Source organism: Hyaena hyaena, unplaced genomic scaffold (assembly GCF_003009895.1).
Source record: "Hyaena hyaena isolate Hyena2069 unplaced genomic scaffold, ASM300989v1 scaffold_17, whole genome shotgun sequence".
In the NCBI taxonomy this organism is placed as follows: domain Eukaryota; kingdom Metazoa; phylum Chordata; class Mammalia; order Carnivora; family Hyaenidae; genus Hyaena; species Hyaena hyaena.
The window spans coordinates 2,528,861-2,545,136 of record NW_024080648.1 but is presented as its reverse complement, the minus strand read 5'-3'; the positions used below and the strand labels follow the sequence as shown (position 1 = coordinate 2,545,136).

Here is a 16,276-nt window from a genome sequence, read left to right as displayed (position 1 = left end):
CAGGTTCAATGACTTTTTTAAATCTTTTTTTTTTTAACTGTAACAATCTCTTTTTATTTATTTATTTATTTATTTATTTTACAAATAGTTTGTTGTCAAATTATTTTCCACATAACACTCAGTGCTCATCCCCAAAGTGCCCTCCTCCATACCCATCCCCCCTCCCTCCCACATCCATCAGTCCTCAGTTTTTGTCAGCATTCAAGAGTCTCTCATGGTTTGCCTCTCTCCTTTTCCCCCACCATTTCCGCCCTTCTTCTCCCCCTTGTTCCTCCGTCAAGTTCCTCCTAATCCTCCTATACGTGCAAACATATGATATTTGTCCTTCTCTGCCTGACTTATTTCGCTCAGCATAACACCCTCAAGGTCCATCCATGTTGCTACACATGGCCAGATTTCATTCTTTCTCATTGCCATGTAGTATTCCATGGTATAGATAAACCACATCTTCTTGATCCATTCATCTGTTGATGGACACTTAGGCTCTTTCCATGTTTTAGCTATTGTGGAGAGTGCTGCTATGAACATTGGGGTACATGTGCTCCTATGCCTCAGCATTTCTGTATCCCTTGGGTAAATTCCTAGCAGTGCTATTGCTGGGTCCTAGGGGAGTTCTATGGTTAGTTTCCTGAGGAACCTCCACACTGTTTTCCAGAGGGGCTGTACCCGTTTACATTCCCACCAACAGTGTAGGAGGGTGCCCGTTTCTCCACATCCTCGCCAGCATCTAGAGTTCTCTGATTTGCTCATTTTAGCCACTCTGACTGGTGTGAGGTGGTATCTCAGTGTGGTTTTGATTTGTATTTCCCTGATGAGGAGGGATGCTGAGCATCTCAACAACAGATTTTCAAGGTAGATGAAAGGGCTTTCTATTGGAAGAAGGCACCATCTTGGGCTTGCATAGATAGAGAGAAATCAACACCTGGTTTCAAAGCTTCAAAGGACAAGCTGACTCTCTTGGCGGGGGCTAATGAAACTGGTGACTTTAAGTGGAAGCAAATGTTCATTTACCATTTTGTAAATACCAGGGCCCTTAAAAATTATGGCAATAACTATAATCTACTCTGTCTGGCCTCTATGAATGGAACAACAAAGCCTGAGTCATAGCATATCTGTTTGCAACATAGTTTACTGAATATATTTTATGCCCACTGTTGAGACCTATTACTTAGTAATAAATTTTTATTTCAAATATCATTCTTATTGACAATGCACCAGGTAATCCAAGAGTTATGATGGAAATAGACAATGAGATGAATGTTGTTTTCATGCCCGCTAACACAACATCCATTCTGCAGCCCAGGGATCAGGGACTCACTCAACTTTAAGTCTAATTATTTAATAACTACATTTTGTAAGGTTGTAGCTACCATACAGGATAATTCTTCTGATGGATCTGAGAAAAGTAAACTGAACATCTTCTGGAAATGATTCACGAGTCCAGCTACCATTAAGAACATTCATGATTCATGAGAAGAGGTCCAAATATTAACATGAACAAGAGTTTGGAAGAAGTGGTTTCCAACCTTCATGGATGACTCTGAGAAGTTCCAGACTGCACTAGATGTGGTGGAAACTAAAGATGTGGTGGAAACAGCAAGAGAACCAGAATTAGAAGTGGAGCTAGAAGATGGGACTGAATTCCTGCAATCTCATGACCAAACTTGAACAGATGAGGGGCTGCTGCTTATGGACACTTTCTTGAAATAGAATGTTTTACTGGTAAAGAAGCTGTGAATATTGTTGAAAGGACAACAAAGGATTCAGAATATTACATAAACTTAGCTGATAAAGCAGCAGCAGGCTTTGTGAAGATTGACTCTAACTATGAAAGCTCTACTGTGGGTAAAATGCTATCAAGCAGCATCACATGCTACAGAGAAATCCTTCATGAAAGGATGAGGCAAACTTCATTGTTGTTTTATATTAAGAAATTGCCACGGCCACCTTCACCTTTAGCAGTCACCACACTGAACAGTCAGCAGCCATCAACATCAAGGCAAGACCCATCAAGGCAAGATTATGACTTACTGAAAGCTCAGATGATGGTTTGTAGATTTTAGCAGTCAAGTCCTTTTTAAATTAAGGTGCATGCAGTGTTTTCTTAAGACATGTTATTGCATACTTAATAAACTACAAAGTAAACATAACTTTACTATGTACTGGGAAGCCAGAACATTAGTCTGACTTGGTTTATTGCAATACTCACTTAATTGCAGTCTAGAAGAGTGTTCTAGGGTGCTAGTACCTCTACATCTACTTTAGCACTTGCTATTGTCTGCACCTGTTATTTTATAGTAATTATTATGGTTTATGACTTCTCAGAGCTTTTAATATAAAAAATATGTATGAATAATATTTTATTATATAATATTGAAAGCTTTATTCTCCACACATATTTACCCACAATTTCTCCAATGTGGCTTAGATGGTTGATAAATTTGCTGATTCATTTAAAAGTGGTTCACAATGGGTAAGAAATGAACCTTCGGATGTAGGGAATAAGGAGATCCAGTCTTGAGGACTTAGGAAGACAGAGTATGGAGAAAGAAAGCTAATTCTTTCAGAACCATCTGCCTTGTCCCACCCACCCCAAAACACTTACCTAACTGGTGATGAATTAATTTGGGTAATCTCTGTAAAATGATAAAGGTTGGAAAAAGCAATGTAAGATTAAAAATGAGATTTTTTTTTCTAAATGTTATGACAGGAGAGAAGATGGGTTCCAAATATTATGAGTTAACATGTTTATTTATTTGGGAAAGATGTATGGGAGGATGCAGTATCAAAATATGTTAGACTGATGTGTTTGTGAGCATTTAGAATACAAAGCATCAGACATGTGACCTCAGAATGGAAGATTTAAAACCAACCATGCCAAAAATTGGATCAATACCTACATTAAGGGAATGCATAGAACTAGATATTCTTTTTTTTTCTTTAAATATATATTTTTTTATTTCTAGGAGAGAGAGAGAGAGAGACAGCGTGAGCAGGGGAGGGTCAGAGAGAGAGGGAGACACAAACTCTGAAATAGGCTCCAGGCTCTGAGTTGACAGTCAGCACAGAGCCCGACGCGGGGCTCGAACCCACAAACCGCGAGATCATGACCTATGCGAAAGTCGGACGCTTAACCTACTAAGCCACCCAGGCGCCTCAGAACTAGATATTCTTAATTTCAGGCAAAATATGACAAAATATCTAAAGAGAATATTATGGGAAAAGATTGCAAGTGGACTGAGCTGATTATATACTTTAACCAGAGAATGCTGATTAAGGAATTGATAGCAATCTTAAAGTAGTCTTAAGAGATTTGGTAATCCTCTTTTCTAATTATGAGGAGTATGTTGTCAGGAGTCCAATAAATACTTGGAAACAGAAGAATTGCTCTTCATTTTCCTCTCTTCCTATACTCAGTTTTCTATTCCCACCATGCTTTCTTTTTCTGTTTATGCATTACCTGACTTGTAATTTCTCCAAAACTACACATAAGAATAGGCACATAATCCTAAGTGAAACAAAAGAAAAAAGCTAATGTAGTCAATAGACCTAGGCCATCACATGTAATGGCCCTCCTTGGTATATCTCCTCTATTCCATGACCAGGCAATTAGTATTATTCTATAGTTATCTGGGCTTGGCTAAGACCTCATCTAGGGCTCCTGATACTCAAGTAAATGATCTTCTGTGTACATATGAACCCCTAAATTTTATTTAGTTTCCTACTACCAGATGTTTTTTGATAATTAGTCCCATAACCTTACATTTGTGAACAGTATGCCCCATTAACCAAATTCCTAAAGACAAGTTTCTTGTTAAGACCAACACAAAATTGCATGTTCAATAAGTCAATTATACATGAAACTCAAATGAGCCTATAATTCTGAGATTCCACGAAGGGAACTTCATTAAAAACAAAGTTTGGTTACAGTCATTAATTTCAGATAAGTCATATAGCTATAATTCTAATTACCTATATAAAATATGAAGTCAGAAACCACTCTTTTTCCGTTTGTTTACTTTATTCTAATTTTATCCTTCACAAACTCTGTAATAGGTTATTTTTATTTTCTTATAATCTTAATTTTAAAATCTAAACAATGAGCTAGAGTCGTAGCATATTTTGAGTAGCTTTATGTAATCATAGAATTAGTAAAATGGTCATTCATCTCTTTACTGCTTTCCCCTGTATTATACAGTTAGAAACACTTACTGAGTTCTTGCATTATGTTCTTTGAAAAAATCTATATTACTTCCTTTTATCGTTACATAAGGAGATGGACTGGCCCAGGCAGGGCTATAACAGGGGAGTATGCCAGGTTTACAAAATATCTTAATGGGACCACTGTATCTCACTTTGTCTTATCCCCCTCATTCTTAAATTCTCAACATTAGATGTATTTCCCAACCATATATTTTGCCTGAAAGGGGAGAAAGCTCAAAGATGTTTTCTGATCAATCAGAGCATTGGTATCCACTGACAATTTTAGCGGATTAGCTACCCATGCTCATCACCGCAGGGTGATGGTCTGTAGAATCATAACACAGAGCATTGTTAAGCAGAGCTGGCTTCAAGAGACTGCAGTGACTGGTCCCAGACTAGGACCTGGGGTACCTGGAAGGAGGGGAACAGAAACCAGGATGTGTGGGAAGTGTCTAGCCAAACTAGGTCCTCCAGGACTAAGAAAAATTCTTAGTATTCCTTGATTCCACATATCTAATTGTGCAAATACTTGAGAATTTAATGGAGTATTGGAGACAATGCATTTTTTCATTTTTAAGTTCATAACAAACAGTAACACTGCAGAAGTGGTGTAATGATTCAGGATGTTCAAACAATGACACGAATGGTTCTGTGATACAAATTTCCAAAACATGCACATTATTGTCCTTTCTTCAGACACTGTAATTCTTGGTACACCTGAGTTACACAGATTAAAGATTCTTAATTTTAAGAATGCCATCTTTCTAATTTCACAGTCATCTGCTTCAATGTACTATTTTCTTAAGTTGACTAATATTAGCTTAATTAATTAATTAATACTAATAATGAACTCAAACATCATCAATGCTTTTAATCATTTAAAAAGTTGTGCAATATTAAAACTACGTGTTTTGTTGATCTATTCTCCAAGATTTGCATGGCCTATTTTACATAAACTATTCATTCTTATTAAGTCATCCCAGACTATTACAGCATTCTTTAAGCTAAAAAAATGAGTCAATGACAAAAAACATAAATTTGGTACGTGAGAATAATCTGTAACCTTCTACTTTTTATATGTCCTACACCATCTGCAGTCAATTAAGTGATTCCCAGGTGTTCGCAGTAATTGCTTTAACGCAAGATTACATGTCACTTTAGGGGTCATTAAATATTTATTATAAAACCCTGATCTACATTTTTCTCCATTCATTTAGGGACAAAACATGCTGATGTTTAGTATTGACAAAAACGAACTGGTTGGACTTATTGGATTATTTTGTGATTAAACATCATGAAAAACATTTTTATAGGCCAAAATTTGGTAAAAAAATTAAGAACAACAACAATGTTGATTTACTTGTGCTTACATACATTCTTGATTTTAAATGAAAAATATATATTTATAATTTGTGGCTAAGATGTAAAAAAGTCCAACCAGATTGTCCTTTTACCAGGACCATGAATAGTGGGGAATTTAAGGGACCAGAGGATTCATTATCTAATTTCCTCTCCTGAAGGTAAAAATAGTTTAACTTTCAAAAAAGAATCACAGAGACAATCTAGCAAAATTCTCATTTCATAGAGAAGAAAAGTAAAACCAAGCTTGGCCAACTGTACCGAATTATTTACATAAAGATCTAATAAAAATGATAATTACTAACATATACATAATGCATTCTATGCTCCAGGAAGTATCCCATGTACTTCACATATATTCATTTATTTAATGCTCACATTTATCATATGAGATGGATATTATCCCCACGGAAACCTGGAGGAAGGAGGATGCCCAGGGTAACCTACATAAGGTCACAGTGCTGGGAAGGGACAGATCTGGGACTTAGTTGGCTCCAGAATCCAGGCTTTTACCTATTAAAATATAACTCCTATCTGAAACTAGTTTCTGAGGAAATTATGATTTCTAGGTGAATATACTCTGCTAGAACATTTTGATATATAAATCACATGATTATCCTCATAATATTGCTTAGTGAAAAGCCATGTATCCCTGTTTTATTTTATTTTTTTTTAATATTTTAATGTTTTATTTATTTCTAGGAGAGAGAGAGAGAGAGAGAGAGAGAGACAGTGTGAGCAGGTGAGGGTGTCACAGACTCTGAAACAGGCTCCAGGCTCTGAGCTGTTAGTCAGCACAGAGCCCGACGCGGGGCTCGAACCCAGGAACCGCGAGATCATGACCTAAGCGAAAGCCGGACGCTTAACCGACTAAGCCACCCAGGCGCCCCCATATATTCCTGTTTTAAAAATAGTTTTCATTGAGTTTATGTTCTGATTTTTTTTTTGGTTTTCTATAATATCTCTTAATAATTAGCTATAATCAAAGTGGCTTTCTAGCCAGCATGTTTTGTGACAGGTGTGGAATATTTGGGTATGTGGATTAACATAAATTTGTGGAACATTAAAAAATACTCATGGTTTTAACAATCTCATAAACATGATTGTATAATAAATTCCTAATAGTAACATAGTTAATATTAAAATTATGTGATTATGGGGTGCCTGGGTGGCTCAGTTGGTTAGGCATCTGACTTTAGCTCAGGTCATGATCTTTTGGTTCATGAGTTTGAGCTTTGTGCTGACAGCTCAGAGCCTGGAGCCTGCTTCACATTCTGAGTCTCCCTCTCTCTCTGTCTCTCCCCTTTTCACACCCTGTCTCTCTCTTTTTCTCTCTCTCAAAAATAAACATTTAAAAATTAAAATAATTAAAATAAAATTAGAAATTATGTGATTTTATTCACTGCTTGCATTATTGAAGGGCTATTTTGCCATGATAAGGTGACTATGAAATATTTTTGGAAAAGCTTCTAGACTGAAATTATCTTGTAGCAAATGGCACTGAATAAGATACTGATGTCTCAATCAATTTTTCTGTGTGGTAGGGGTGGACTTGAAATGTGTCTTTAAAACTTATGCTGACCCTGTTTCCCAGTACTCTCCTTACACCAATTCTGTGGGGAAGCCTGAATGCTCTGAGTGTGTGTGTGTGTGTGTGTGTGTGTGTGTGTGTGTGTGTCTTATCTGCCTGCCTGTCTGTCTGTCTGTCTGCCTGCCTGCCTGCCTTAGATGCTGGAAATATATTGAGGTGGGCAAGGGATATCAACACAGTTAAGAGTCTTGGTTAGGGTCTTTAGTTTTTACTAAACGGTACCCATTTTATCATCAATTCACTTCCCTTCTGAAATGAAAAGATCCAGCCACAAACAAGTAACATTTTGGGCTCTCATTTCATCTGGCCAATAACAAGCCCAGGAAAGGCATATATTATAAGCGATACTTAATAGACATATATATCATCTCTTTCAGGGGAGTCTAGATTTTTATCCCTGAATTAAGTTGAACCTGTAAACATGTTCTACCTCTTGCTCCCACAATTATTTTATCTAACTGCCTTTGTGGTCCTGTTCTATGCATTCTTTATACCACTGTGCTATATTAGCAGGCCCATGCCTCTTCTGACATAAAGATGCAAAAAATAGTGTACACTCTATCATCCAGCTTTCCTTCTATTAAACAATGTGTACATTTTGTTCAGTGTATGTGAGAAAAAAACCTAGTTTCCATGAAAAGCTCAGATGTTTCTCTTTAAACATAGTTGGATAATGCCATTAGTAACATTTCTCTTTACACCCAGGAAGGTCAATGTGGGTGTTTTTTTTCAATATTTATTTATTTGGAGAAAGAAAGAAAGAAAGCATGGGAGGGGAAGGAGTAGAGAGAAAGGGAGAGAGAGAATCCCAAGCAGGCGCTGTGCAGTCCATGCAGAGTCCGATGTGAGGCTCAAACCCACAAAGCAGGAAGTCAAGAACTGAGCTGAAATCAAGAGTTAGATGCTTAACTGACTGAGCCATGGAAACGCCCCAGTCAATGTGGTTTAATCAATAATTATACAGGATACAAATAGCTTCCATATGGATAAAGAATAGGCTAATTTTAATGTAATTTTGCACATATGTACCTTATAATTTTTTATCTCTTTATAAACTTACAGTATTTCATTTCATTTCATTCCATTCCATTTCATTTCAAACTCATGGTGTTTTTAAAAAATGTAATTTAGGGGAGCCTGGGTAGCACAGTTGGTGAAGCGTCCAATTCTTGATCTTGGCTCAGGTTCATGATTGTGTGGTTCATGCACTATGTGTGGAACTCTGGGCTGATGGTGCAGAGCATGTTTGGGATTCTGTCTGCTCCTCCCTGCTTGTGCCCTCTCTCTCTCTCTCTCTCTCTTCCTTCCCTCTCTCTCTCAAAATAAATAAGTAAACATTGAAAATTAAAATAAAAATGCAGTTTAAAGTTTCATCATATGGACTTTAGTATTAGCATAAATTGACTGAAAATCTTAAGAAAACAAATCAAAGAAAAATACTCTCCTTAGGGAATCCTGCTGCCTAATTTTTCTTATCAAGCATATTTTCTCTTATCATAAATAAATCAAATGTGATTGACAGGTGCTAGAAGCGGCACAGAAACAGAAGTGACGCCTCTGTTCTGGCACCTTGCTACTCAATTCTCCCCCTCCCTGACTGACTTTCTTGTAAATCCCCTCGGGTAATGAAGGAAGGCAAGCATCTAAGATCTCAAGAAACCAAAAAGTCAACTCTACTGCAGAAGCTGCCCTTAGTTGTTGTTATTTTATGTGGCGTTTAATCATCAAAATGTGAATTATGAAAAGCAAACTAGTACTAAATGCTAATATCACTTGGTTTAATGTCTTGCAAATGACACTCTGTCTTATTATGACCATATAGTAAGACTTATCTAAGGCAGCCATGGCTCTAGGCTTTGAAGAATTAATGAAGACAGAAAAATGAGAAATCACAGAATCTAATTAAGGTTTCTATATAATTTGGTTACACCATTCATTTTTGATGAATGGAAATGAAAATATCAAAGATGAGTAAATGATTCTGACAATCAAGGCTTGCAGCTCCTAGGAGTTCATTTATTCTCTAAAACTTACTGAACATTAAACAAGGGGAATGATGATGAGATATGAGATCTTATATGAAGCATAAGATCGTGACTTTCAGCAGATTTTAAAAGTAAATATTTAGAACAATTACATTCCGATTATTTCATGTCTAATTAGCATTAATATTTTACTGAGATAATGTTATAGACATGGCGTTATGGGCCTTCTTTTCATGCTTCCACCTCAGGATCACAAGGCAGCCCTCTGGAGTTTCCTAAACATGATTGCTTGAAACTGAAATTTAAACAAAGGAGACTACTGAAAAAAAATACGTACAAACAAAACTAGGGCTGCCCATGAATATTATTTCTTATTCAACTTTTCAGTTTATCCCCGTTTTATTTCTATCCTTCAGTATTCAGCTGAAGACAAGTGACCAACTTAACGATGTGAACAATGCATAAAATAAAGTTTAATTATTATAAATAAAGTACAATTATATAGTTTTGGAAATACATGTATGCTAAAGTATAATTTTCATTTTAGGCAAATAGCAGTTCAAAACAAGTTTCATAGACCTACAAAGGAAGTAGATGATCAAATCCATGTTTATATATCTCACATCTCAAATGCCCTGTTCTTGTGTAATTTAAAAAGAAATATTGGAAACGTACATTTGTTTTAAGGTATTTAATTTCTCATTAAGATAAGGATAACTCATTCCTCAAAACTGTAGTTTACTATTTATAATATATTTTTACATACACATATATATTATCAATATTACATAATTTCCCCACAGAAAAATATAGTATTCTAACGATACATTAGCATTTACACATAAATCAAATCTTATTTTTTTACATAATTAGGACTGACATTTTAGTTGTCATTTTTCTCATAATTAAGTCAAATAATGCCACATAATCTGAATCTCTAATTTCTTTACAATATGAGAAAATATTAATAATATTTTATCATTAACTTATATTTATAACTTCCAAAGCATATAAGCCTTAAAATATAGATAATCTCAATACCGAATTTATAAGCAATTGATAAATGCTAAGATTTGTTATATTTAAATACTATATCATTTCTAATTATTATTAGTAGATAATATTTATTAGGAAATGATTTACCTAAAATAAAGGATACATAGACCACATGATGTTATATCTCACATGTTTTAATCTGTTTACGATAAATTAGCACACACTACGGAGATATTTGTTAGGAAAATGGTGCATTTCATAACCTAAGAGTAATACCAGAATATATGTAATTGTCTCATAGTAATACATTGACAAGAGTAAGTGAATAAAAGAAACTATAACTAACTTACGAAATATCAAATCATGTGCAAGGTCACTGGGCTAAAAAAGGATGTTTAGTTTATATTAGAGAAATAATATGCCTTTGCTTTCCCCAATTTAAACAATCACAAAGTGTTAAATGGAGTAAGATGGTACGAGCAATCTTTACCCCGAAGCACTCACCTACGGTCAGCTGTCCAGTTAATTGCCCCATGTGATTTCTCGCATTCACTGTTACATTCCTGTCAGACTGTAAGACCAGTGGACTATCCTGGGAAACATGTATAAAATAAAGAAATCAAATAAAAAATAGAAATATAGTCAAACTTAATATATAAAACTATACTGCATTTGTTTGGGTACTACCAGAATTCTATCTCTTTCTTTTATTCTAAGCAGTTATTTTAACGTCTCAAACATTGGTTGAACAATATGATCAGAAGATACAGGTGCTTCATAATAATGACTTGACGGGGTAGGAATGTTTCCACTTTGGTAAATGGACATAAACTATTTGATGCAATTGATTTCCAAGTCTACCGATGGCTGTACAGACAAGGTGTAGTAACGCCTCCCCTCTCCATCTCCATATATTTCCAGTGGAATATATGCCTACCGTGGAGACGTTTTAGACCCTGCTCAAATGAGGAAATCCCTTTTTCAGTTGAATTTGCAACTTTCCGATGCCAGCTTAAATACCATCTCCTCAAAATTGCCTCCCCTGATCACCTTAACCACAGATTCATTCAATCCTCAAGCCCCCGGTCTCCTTTTATTTTGTTCAAAATACCTATCACAAGACAAGTTTATTTTGCATATGTATGTCTTTACTTGCTTGTTTGTTTCTGTCATAAGATGAAATGTCATTGGGACAGGGGCCATGGCAGTCATGCATATACAATTATAACCTCACTACTGAGCATGCTGCTGAGAAAACGCATTAACTAGGTATTTAGAGTGGATAAATAAATCTTCATAATAAACATGATATTAGCTTGTTTATTTACCTCATATGGAAATGCCCTGAAAACATAAAATGGCTTATGTAGGGAGGTATATAGAATATAAGAATATAAGGTATTTGCCTGGAAATTCTCATTTAGTACATATGACCTCGGCTAGATGTTTACTTTCATCACTGATTTAGGACTTAACAGTGACATAATTTATTGAAAGATTAATAGCACTGTCTTAGCAACCTGCATATTGGGCTTTTGCCACCAATGCATCACACAAGTAACTGACAATTGCCTACATTTGCATTTTTATGATCTACAACATAAGCAGGCTGATCATTTACAAACTGTCCATCTATTCATCAAGTATTTGCTGAGTGCTCACTACGAGTGCTGTAATCTTCTGGAGGCTTGAGAAATTTCAGTGATCAAAACAGAACAGTACCTGTGTTCATGGAGGTAATATTATTCTACGAGATTCCCTCCCAGTACCATCCTCACCATCCAGGTGGTAATGCCACTTCTATGTCAGTGTAGACACACAAGTGCTTTTATATACAAGCCATATAAAAATTCTTTGGAGATTAGGATTTGAGATTTGTGATTTGGATCTACATAGATGGACCTTATAGGCTTTTTCCTAAAGCCGATTTGTACATCTGACTAGATGCAATGCAGTGAGTAAAGATGTACACACACACATACACACACACGTGCACACTTTCTTTTAAAAGTGGGTTTTGCTATTATGTCTACTCTAAGATTTTATCTATCTACTATCTATCTATCTATCTATCTATCTATCTATTTTTATTTTAGAGAGAAAGTTTGTGAATGAACAGGGGAGACAAGCAAAGGGGAGAGAGAGAGAGTGAGAGAGAAAGAGAAAAAATCTTAAGCAGGCTCCACTCGCAGTGCAGAGCCCAACGTGGGACTTGATCCCACAACCCTGAGACCATGACCTGAGCTGAAATCAAGAGTCAGACACTCAACCAACTGAATCACCCAGGCACCTCAAGCTTTGAATTTTAAAAATTACTTTTCCACGTTTTGAAGAATACATTTATTCTGGAGAGTGAGACCTGATTGTACAACAACGACTATAGTTAATTTCATTCTCTGCTTCTTTTATCACAACTCATTTTTTGTGCCATAAATCACAAGTGCTCTCTGTATAGTTTCAAAAATAAATCTAGTCCTTTTTGCATAGGTACTTCTATGCTGTGAATATCCATCTTTGAAAACACCTAAAATATTTAAAATTAATTACATCTTTTTGTTGAGCAATATGTTCTAATTCTGTTTACACTATAGGTCATGGACTAAGGACTGCGTGCAATTATATCCAGTAAGGATACAACACAAAGAACATGGTTCTTAAAAGCACACAGAGGTTCCATTTGATAAAATTAATTACATGTAATTCATGTATTTAAAAAAAGGTTTTTGATTAAATAAAATCAATGTGAATGTAAGAAACAGCAGAAGCCTATAAAGTACCTTGTAGTTCAAAACATCATGAAAATATATTGGTTGAATTTTAATTCAGATCGTTACAATATTTATACAAAATAACATATATAATTAATGTTTATATTTTTAAAACCTGATGATAATATATGCCTTTATTTGGTTGGCTAAGCCTAAATTTCTGTGAACTGTAGCATAGAAAAGCATAACCATTAACATTATATAATTTCAGGACTATGTAAGTATATGAAAATAATTATTGCTTTACTAAATATTTTAAGACTAGAGAAAAATCCATTTTTTTGTTAAGATAATGACCTGCTTTTATTTTTTTAATTTTTTTATTTTTTAAAAGGCAATAAGAATTTCATCTAATTTAGTAGAGAGACATACTTGGGTTAGAAGTAAACGTTTAATCGTTATGTCTTAGTTTACAACACTTCCATCTACTTTTCTCCTACTGTAACCACAGAAACGTTGAGGTTCTCCCCCAGGCATTCATCCCTCCTCTTTCATGAGTCCACTAAATATCCCCTCAGAATTCAATTTTTATCTATCTAGATTAAAACTTTACTATGATAAAAATGGCAATCATTTTACTGAAACCAGAAACAGAGCTAGCAGGGGTAATGAACAATCGTCTATGCTGTATTCATGTAGCATTGATATATTATTATGTTATACTGATCTGTTAAAATACAATTAGGTGAGCTGAGTCAAAACAAGAAACTACTGGGGTGCCTGGCTGGGTCAGTTGGAAAAGTATACAACTCTTGATCGGGAGGTTGTGAGTTCGAGCCCCATGTTGGATGTAGAGATTACTTAAATAAACAAACAAACAAATAAACAAGATTTAAATAAAAGCAAGTAACGTTTCGTTACACAAAATGTAATGCATTTGAGTGTATCATCTTCCCTGAAAAATCACACTATCATTTCTATATTATGTATCAGCTCGTACTATATTAGTACCAAGAAACTACTTCTGTCCAAAAATGATTGACATTTAAGGCTTAATAAAGCCCCTTTCTTGTGTTCCTCTCTCCAAAGATCTGTAAATAAGACAAGCATTTCCACGAATAAATCATTGCTTTCCACTCTCTTCTCTACATGCCCTCCTTATAGTCCTTTGTATTATATTTCCATGTTCCAAGACTGAAAGTTGGTGTCTAATTTCACAACATAGCAGTATTCTCTTACAGCTTGTTCTTACTGAGAACACAAAGGGGAGAAACTTACTTGGTAAGTAGGAATAAGACCTATAAATTCTGTGTGAGGGTAAGTAAGTAGGTGTCATATAATTCTGTACCATATAGTAATATAAATATCTTTTCTTTTTGGAGGGAAAAAAACTTCATTATTGATTCAACATTTGTCCTCCAAAACAAAGAAAACCCCTGTGGCAGGTATGTCATAGTATTCTGCACTTGACCTGCATTTTGGCTGTAACTCTGGGAAACCTATTTGCCTTCTTTGCTACCCTTGAGGCAAAGCACATGGAAGACTCAGGAAGATGTTAAGTGGGCCTGAAGTCCCCTGTTTATGATATTTTCTGCACACATTCTTTTTTCCTAGGTCCTGGTTGAAACCTTGCTAATGGTTTTAGAAAAATGATGCAAAATGTCCTTATTTCGATGTTTTTGTCACAGGCAGTGCAACTGACTAGGGGAAAACAAAATCTCTTTCTTCTCATTTCTATTGTGTCAACCTTTGTTTATCCTAAATATATACTGATTATTTACGATGTACCCAGCTCTTTGCTAGTTACTGGGTGAAAAACAGAAACAAGGGAGATAAACTTTCTTTTCTTAATGAGTTCATAACCTACCACATAAAGCCAGACAATTAACCACATAAATAAAAAACACCACCAACAAAAAGCCCAGAGAATGTTACCAGTAATAAGCTACTGTAGTAGAGATTTCTCTTACAAAGCAGAAGTTAGACTGATGCGAAGATATTGCTGTTATATATATGTGTGGGTATATAAGACACGTTAGATATTCATTCTTTCACACTTACTAAGTTTAGTGGGAATAGCAGCAGCATAGGAGCATTAGCTAGCACCTGCTAGCTTAATCATGCTGGACTCTGTTCTAAACACATTACATGTATGAGTTCATCTACTTATGTGGCTTAAAATCAAACCACCCATGAAGTAATCAAGAAATAAAGTGGTTGTAAGATATAGTAAACCCCCTGTTTGAGTTCAGATAGTAAGTCTCTCAAACACTTTCTGTTTGACTTGGCAAATCACTCAGCATCTCTGTACCATGATTTCTTCATCTGCAAATAGGATAATGATACATAATTTGTGGGCTTTTTATGAGGGATTGATGAGATGATATATACAAATCGCTTAGATTAGTATCTAGCCTTTGCTAAAGGTACTCTTAGTGCTTGGTTTTATTATTTATTCCTCACTGTAATTACAGGATTCTACTAATAATAGTTCTAGCTACTATCATTTCTTTTTTACAAATGAATAAACTCTGGCAAAGAAAGTATAAGTCACTTGCTTTAAATCACACAGGTAATAAATGACAGAGCAAAAATCTGAACCCAGCAATTTGGGTCTAGAATTTCCTTGTCAACTACTATGAGATACTACCTCTCTGGTGGTGGTTAAATTCTAGGCTTTCTATAATGTCAGATCAAAATGTGACAATAAATTTGAAAGCTAGGCGAAGAAAAGATAACTTGGGGCGCCTGGGTGGTTCAGTCAGTTAAGCGTCCGACTTCGGCTCAAGTCATGATCTCAGGGTTCGTGGGTTCAAGCCTCATGTCGGGCTCTGTGCTGACTGCCAGCTCAGAGCCTGGAGCCTGCTTCAGATTCTGTGCCTCCCTCTCTCTCTGACCCTCCCCTGCTCACGCTGTCTCTCTCTCTCTCTCTCTCTCTCTCAGAAATAAATAAAGCATTTTTAAAAAGAAGAAGGAGAAAGGATAACTTGACATTTAACACTGCAGCGTCTACAAGGACTACCTGAACACACGCTGTCTTAGAGGATAAGAGGTGACCTCCACAGTCACAATGCCATCATCCACTGTTTCAGTAAGAGTCTTGTTATTTTGTTTCACTTTGTTTTCTCAGGTTCTAGACATACTCTCAAACTGCCCTCCCACACATATTTTAGAATGTATCACCTATAAGGGTCTCTCTACTTGCATTCGGGAAAGGAAACATAGTTAATGATTCCTGTTGTTCCCGTCGATGGCTTGAAGGTGGCATGGCATGTCTCAAATTGATACAGTCTTACCTGCTTGTTTTTTTAAAACAGGTAAGGTTTCTTATCCCCACTGACAGAAATTTTACAACCTTGCAATAAACTTGCACCCTCCTCAAATTCTCCACTTTCCTTTTCCTCAGTATCCAATCAGCTGTGTTAGAAGTGTCT

General features: G+C 35.7%; 1 protein-coding gene across 1 annotated transcript in view; it reads right to left on the bottom strand.

The window, feature by feature from the left end:
• Nucleotides 1-16,276, bottom strand: part of SGCZ (sarcoglycan zeta) — a 459,011-nt gene that overhangs the window by 119,515 nt on the left and 323,220 nt on the right. Inside the window, exon 3 of the mRNA XM_039221153.1 lies at nt 10,639-10,726. Coding sequence (XP_039077084.1) covers nt 10,639-10,726 — 88 coding nt within the window. The remainder of the gene's footprint in view (nt 1-10,638; nt 10,727-16,276) is intronic.